The following is a 7500-nucleotide window of genomic DNA, read 5'->3' on the forward strand; positions in this document are numbered from 1 at the left end:
AGAGAGAGAGAAAGAGAGAGAAAAAAAAGAGAGAAAAATAAAGAGAGAAAGAAAGAAAAAGAGAGAAAGAAAGAAAAAGAGAGAAATAAAGAAATTGAGAGAAAGAAAGAAAGAGCAAGAGTGAGACAGAGTAAGTGTGCCAAGGAGAGCTAGAGAGTGAGAGGAGCGAGAGAGGATGATGATGATGAGGAAGGATCTGCCATGGCGGGTAAGTCCCTGCACATAGTTGACTACATGAACAGAAGAGAAAAATGGCTGCAGGGATTTTTCTGCTTGCTGTTTTTAGTTCCGCCTACGTTGTCCTCTGAGCAATGCAAGCAGTGTTGGGCTTTTTTTTTTTTTTCACCATCCCTTCCCCGTCCTTCTATTTAAAGTGTGTGTGTGCGTAACAGCAGTCGGGCAGATGGGCGGCGATGACTGGAGGAGGGGTGTGTGTGTGTGTCACGAGGGGTCGTCACGGTTACATCACACAGAGTGCTGCGTCCGAAGTATGTGTGTTGAATAACTGACTCAGGTATCGACGGATTTGATTCACCCCTCGTATCGATCCAGGGCAGAGCGCTCCACTCTATTAAACCCCCCGCTCCCCGTCAACGCACACGCTGCATGTACATTCGATTACACATGCGCACACACGCACACACACACACAGCAGATTTTATCCAAAATGGCCGATATTGGTTTCCTGTGGCTTCATCAACCCTTTCCTCTTCCTCTGCCTCCACGAATGAGTTAACAGTTCCGTTCGCGATCGCCGCTCTTAATGAATTATGAGGATCCACGAGGGGTGCGGTGAGTGGCTCTCCAAATCCCCATTTAATTGAAACACGATACGGCGCTGTGGGGCACGAAGGGCGGGAAATTGGAACATCCGCCCAGTAATCAAACCCCCATCTGTGGCTGGGACAGCCGGGCGAGCCCCGCGACCGGAGAGAGGCCGGAGAGCGAGGAGGAGGCTCCCGTCGGGGGAATCCAATCACGGGGCGCACAGAGCTGCAATCAGGGGCGGCCGGTGGCTGCCTGCCTCGGGTTCACCGACGAACCCTGCATTTATTTATAGAGCCGAACACCGGAGTGTTTCTAATAACGGCAAAATGATGGGTTGTCCACTGTACAGGCACCATAGGGGAGGGAATAGGAATAATGATAATACAAGGAGAGCAGAGGAGAGGAACGGAGGGAACGGTGAACCTGGGAGTGGGAATGTGGTGGGCTGACAGGAGGTCAGCTGCACGTTAGCTTGTGTGTTCTTCTAGCAAGACAGAGAAGGTGAGTCAGACACGGCTACCAGAATATATGAGAGAGAGAGAGAGAGAGAGAGAGAGAGAGAGAGAGAGAGAGAGAGAGAGAGAGAGAGAGGATCTCAGGGGCTTGTGTTCTCAACCATCTTGGTGGGAGAGAGATAGCGGTAAATAAAGAAAGAGTTAGCGAGCTAGAGAGAGAAAAAGAGAAAGAGGTAGCGAGCTAGAGAGAGAAAAAGAGAAAGAGGTAGCGAGCTAGAGAGAGAAAAAGAGAAAGAGTGAGAGCTAGAGAGAATACAAGAGTGAGAGAGAGAATGCAAAAGGGAGAGGGAGAGAGAGTGAGAGATAAAGAGAAAGAGAGAGAAAGAAAGAGAGAAGCGAGCAAGAGAGAGAGCGAGACTATGTCAGAAGAGGCAGATTAAGGTCATGAAGCCTCAGAACAATCAAATGCTCTCTTCCTCTGTGGTGGACGCCAATCGATTCCTTCATGTGCGCCCCCACGCCGTCCTCTCTACCCTCCACTCCTCCGCCTCTCTCTCAGAGGCTCTTAGGCCATCGACCACGAGAGACACCGACAGCAATCAGACACGCTGCAGACACCCCATACCCCATGGATTTACATGTATACACACGCTGGTGATACAAGGCAACAACCCGACACCCACAAACACACACACACACACACACACACACACACACAGGCAGATCAGAGACACGGAGTCGCTCCACAGAGTCGGCGGAATTAAGTGTGTGTTGACACCATTAACTGAGGCAGCCGGTCGTCGGGCAGATGAAGTGACTGCTCAGGCCTGAGAGGGCAACCGGCAAGAAGCTCTGCAGAGCGGCCCTCACCAAGCTAACACACTTCAGCTGGAAACAAGGAGATTCAATATGGTGCACACGGAACGTACACACAAAATCACATGGCACAACCAAACACAAAATGACATGACACGCACACACACAAAATCACCTGACACGCGCACACATAAATTCACATGACAACCACACACAAAAATCACATGACACGCACACACACAAAATCACATCAAGCGCACACAAAAAATCGAATGATACAGACACAGACACACACACACCATTACCGTGTCCTACTCCCATTATTTCAGGTTTCCTTTATCAACCACTACACCCAGGAACCCTTAAGAAACCCATCCTACCAGCCGACTAACGCGCTTTTACTGGCTTGATATTAGCTGCTAGGGTTAGGTTTAGGGTTAGGGTTAGGGTTGGGGGTTCGGGTTATTTTGTGACGCTCTCGAATGCTCACAGCGAGGGTACCGCAGAGTTCTAGTTAAGCGTCCAGTTGAGTTGCATGCAACCCGGCCAATCACAGACAGAGTAGGGCGGGTCTTGGCGTGGCCATAGTAGGATTCGTAAATACGCATCCTAATGGGGGTCTGCTACGCTGGCTAGCTAGCATCCAGCTGGCCATGTCAGCGCGGTGGCGGCTCCTGTCTGACCGCTCCTCCCGGCGTTCCTCTCTAACGAGCGTTCCCATTAGCCCGGGCGGGTACTGTCTGGCGGGCGGCAAATGTCAGCCCAGGCGCCCGCACCTGATGGGGGGGGGGGCAGGAGGGCGTGCCCATATAAGGTGCTGATCCCCGCTGTCGCCGGGGAAATGTCACCGGACAGATGTGCGACCACGGGGTGACACGCTGTGAAACGGGTGCCATGCGCCCGCTTCACAGTGTGTCACCACACAAGGCAAGGCAAGGCAAGGCAAGGCACAGACAGACAGACAGACAGACAGACAGACAGACAGACAGACAGACAGACAGACAGACAGACAGACAGACAGACAGACAGACAGACAGACAGACAGAAATACCCTAACTGGAAACTGTCTCACTCTACCACAACACACACACACACTCGCTGGAAACTGTCTCACTTTTTTTTTTTACCACAACACCCACCCACCCACCCACCCACCCACATCCACATCCACACACACACACACACACACACACACACACACACACACACACACACACACACACGGCCACCTGGCTCCATCTGTATAATCATGTGTACAGTAGAGGCAATATCCGAGTGGCTGTATTCCTTTTGGGGGCTGACCCACATCCACCTCTAGATGTTCCTGGGGCAGGTGTGAAGTGTGTGTCCGTGTGTGTGTGTGTGTGTGTGTGTGTGTGTGTGTGTGAAGAACGCCGTGGAAGGAGATTATTTGCATGCAAATCTTGTAAACATAGGCCCGGAATGCCACCATGAAAGGGGTGGAAAGGCTACCTTAAACAAAGCTGGACCTTTCCCAAATGTCAAACCACGAGAGGGGGAGGGAGCAGCTAGAATGAATGCAAGGGACGACCAGGGCTGGAAGAAAGGCAATATCAATTTTTATAGATACAATACACCAATATCTGCTTTATTTTGCAGACTTGATGGATTTGCATTGAGAGAGGAAAAAAAAGAAGCAATCCATGTTCCTTTGCCCCCCCCCCCCGCCCCCACAACCCCCTCCACCAAAAGCCAATCATTCCCTGTTGCTATGACAACCAAGGGCCCCGGCATCTTGTAAAATAAGACAAGAAGCTGGGAAGGATTAAAGGAGCCGGCTGGGGGATACCCCCCTTCTCCCAACACACACGCGCACGCACACGCACACGCGCACACGCACACGCACTCACACACACACACACACACGCACACACACACACGCACACACACACACGAGGATCTCTCCATCTACAAACACAAAGGTCCCCAGACAGACAGACACACGCATCCACAACACAGATATCCCCATCTGTGACCACATCCAGGTGGGCGGCAGGCATCTCGACAGCCAACCACTGCCGTGCGCTGGTGACACGCCCACCACGGCCGTCAGTGCTAATGACCAATTAGGCGGAGCTTAATCGGCGCTGCAGGTCACGGCGTTGACTGCCTGCCGACGCCTCCGTCACGACAGCTGCTTTTCATTGGCCGCTGCTCTGAAAGGAGCAGCCCGCCGCTACGGGCGTGCCTTGCAGACCGCATTCATCAACACGTGCACACCTGAGCACATCAGCGTAAACATTTCACTCTGGGGAAAAGCTGAAGGAACGGTGAGGAGGAAGAGATAAGTGACACAATTTTGGTTGACACTGGAATTTGTGTTAGGGTCGAAGAGGGGGTTATTTAAAGCTGTGCCCTGGTGTCCCTTGTCCGTCCAATCATTGCGGTGTAGGGATACATGGTAACATGGAGTCAGAAGAGCTGAATCCCATCACAGAGGATGTCAGGGGTCCTGAAGACAGACGTTAGTAAAACGTATGATTGTGTAAAGTAAAGGCCCTTTTACACTAGTAGGCACATAATTAAAAGTCAAGAAAATGCTAAATAATCATTTCATTCAGACAAGATTTGAATATGCCGCACTTGGAGGAAAGGAGGAAGTGATAAGTGACACCATTTTGTTGAAACTGACTTAATAATGGCTTCATTGGCTTAATAAATTGAGCTTTGTCTACGTCTTCCGCTGAGATTTGGGTATTTTTGTTTGAGTTTGTTTCTCTTTGTTCGTCAAGGAGAGGAGTCGTTTTGGTTGTGCCTCCATTCTCTCTCCTTAAAGTAGTTTGTTGTTATTGCCCGGTCGTAAAAGCCTCTCCTTGGGATGAAATCGACCGTTACGCTTCCATCATCAGGAACAATACCGCACATTAACTCGTTCATGTGCATTAATATGTATATAGGCAGGCAGTTTGCGTGTATTTATTGTTGTTTGGAGAAGGCCTCTTAATCGTTTTCACACGATTCAACAAAAATTTAGTTTGAAGATAGTTATTTTCTCCTGCTTGATGGCACACTACAGATATAACGATTGCGGTTTCAGAGTGAGAGAAAGTGAGAGATAGAGAGAGAGTGTAAAAGGTCACTTGTCCGCCCCCACTCTGATCAAAAGGCTCTTGGTGGAGCCTGCGAATCACACCTTCACACACGCGGTAACACTTCAGATGACCTACCTTCATGAGCACAGACTCGCTCAGCTTCTCCCGGTTGACAATCTTTATGGCGACTTTCTGACACGTGACACAGTGGATTCCTAGCTTCACCAGACCTGAAACCAAAACACAGACACAAAGACACAGACAGAGAGTGTTATTTTAGTGTTATAACAATGGGAATGAAATCGGAACATAAAGCTATATCAATACACCATTTGGAACGTGATTATCCCCAACATTTTTAAGACAAAGCGCCCAGATTCTGACGTGAAAGGTACAGCGACTCCCAACAGGGTTTTTAAACAACCGTGTTTACCCACGGTATGATCTCCGTCACGACAATAAAATGTTTGAATAAGCGCTGTTTCCCCCACACACGTACAAACAAGCCATCTCTCATTCTCTCTGCAGTACTCTGCGAGACGTTTATGTCCTCATTCAGCGCCCCGATTTACAGTGTGGAGGTAAAACCCAAAGCACCTCAGGGCTCTGCAGCTCAGCCAGGGAGCTAGCCACAGGCACTATGCCTCGTGGCGACGCAGGTTCGACTCCCACCCGGGGTCATAAGCTACGCCATTACCCCTCTCTCCTTCTCTTAAATTGACTGCATTTATGCAGCGCTTTTCTACCCAGTGGCCACTCAAAGGGCTTTACAATATTGCCTGACATTCACCCATTCATGCTCACATCTACCCACCCACGACGGTGTCAGCCACGCAAGGCGACAACCAGCTCGTCGGGAGCAGTCAGGGTGAGGGGGTCTTGCTCAGGGACACCTCGACACGCACAACTTGGGGGAGCCGGGGACCGTGCTAGCAACCTTCAAGGAGCCAGCCAACCCGCTGTACCTCCTGTGCCGCCCTTCTCTTCTTCTGTCTCTCTTCACGCTCACGTCCGTAGAGGCAAACAAACATAATATACCACTGAGCACCAAACACAAAACACTCAACGGACAATTTACCCGAGTTCCTGCTACGCTGTCCACATCCAATTTAGATGACAGTTTACATATCTACACCCCACCCCCCCCCCCCCCCGTCACCAGCTCAGTCTATTTCATTTGTTGCTGCTTGGGAGGACAAACTGTAAAATAAATGTCAAAGCGCAATTGCTTTATCTCCCCTACGCCGGCGCAATCCATCTTTATCAAAGAACCGACACCATGAAGTACGTTCCACTTTGTACTGCGGAAGCTCCTCAGTGAGCTGTGGAAAATGCCACACGCGCATATTCAGCTCTTCATTACCTGCTCCCTGTACACAGACTTCACAGCAGAAGGCGTGGATCTTGAAGAAAGAGAGCGGTTCACCCATGGGTTCACCCGTGGCGAGTGACTGAAGCCACACGCTGCAGGAGCGCCGAGCCAATATGGCAGCCTTGGGGGGCTCCCCGACACGTGCAGTTAGAACCGAAATGGCATCTCGGGCAACATTCACGATGCATCATTGATCTCGCTGTTGTTGGAGCTCAGGGACGGTAACCTCGACGCAGGCTTAGAAGGACCCGGCAAAACACATCTGATTTGGTAATGAATATTTTAGGTTGATCTTATTGCTTTTGTTTGTGTGTACGTGTGTACGTGTGTGTGTGTGTGTGTGTGTGTGTGTGTGTGTGTGTGTGTGTGTGTGTGTGTGTGTGTGTGTGCACGTGTGTGTGCACGTGTGTGTATGTGTGTGTGTGCGTGTGCATGTGTGTGTGTGTATGTGGTAGCGTGCACGTGTGTGTGTGTGTGGCGTGTGCACGTGTGTGTGTGTGTATGTGGGCGCGTGAATGTGTGTATGAGAGAAAGGGTAAAATAAACAAAGAAGAATGCTCTCGCAGCATTCATTTATACCAATAAAAGAGAAACAGAACCTTCAAAAAGGTGACAGGAGAGGAGAAGTGAGAAGGTATGTGCCTCATAGCTAAGGGCTTAAAAGGGACGTGGCAAAGCCATTCAATTAAAATACTCAGCAACTCTGCTTCATTGATTTATCTGTCTTTCATTTCACCATTTCACCCTGCTGTACTCTCTCATCCGATCATTCCTCCTCCTCCTCACTTATTTTGGGCGGAGATATGGAGATATGCGTTCTGGGTCTAAAGACTTATTTTTGAAATCTCCAAAGGTTAATCACTAGCTTGTTCAATCTAAAGCTTAAGTGTTTGTAATGCCCAAGGTTAATTTCAACAACCATACAAACTACTTTATGTATTTAAAAGGTGCTTGAGGGACACTCTTCTTCAACAGTCCACGTAACGAGAAGAACAAGAAAATGCTAAATGATTATTTGCATTTTAATCAGTTAAAG

The 7500-nt window shown here is 49.5% G+C and overlaps 1 protein-coding gene across 1 annotated transcript in view; it reads right to left on the minus strand.

Annotated features, from left to right (window-relative positions):
• brsk2b (BR serine/threonine kinase 2b) overlaps nt 1–7500 on the minus strand; it is a 122699-nt gene that overhangs the window by 77733 nt on the left and 37466 nt on the right. Inside the window, exon 2 of the mRNA XM_056607795.1 lies at nt 5228–5322. Coding sequence (XP_056463770.1) covers nt 5228–5322 — 95 coding nt within the window. The remainder of the gene's footprint in view (nt 1–5227; nt 5323–7500) is intronic.

The sequence above is a fragment of the Gadus chalcogrammus genome, chromosome 14 (assembly GCF_026213295.1).
Source record: "Gadus chalcogrammus isolate NIFS_2021 chromosome 14, NIFS_Gcha_1.0, whole genome shotgun sequence".
Taxonomy (NCBI): Eukaryota; Metazoa; Chordata; class Actinopteri; order Gadiformes; family Gadidae; genus Gadus; species Gadus chalcogrammus.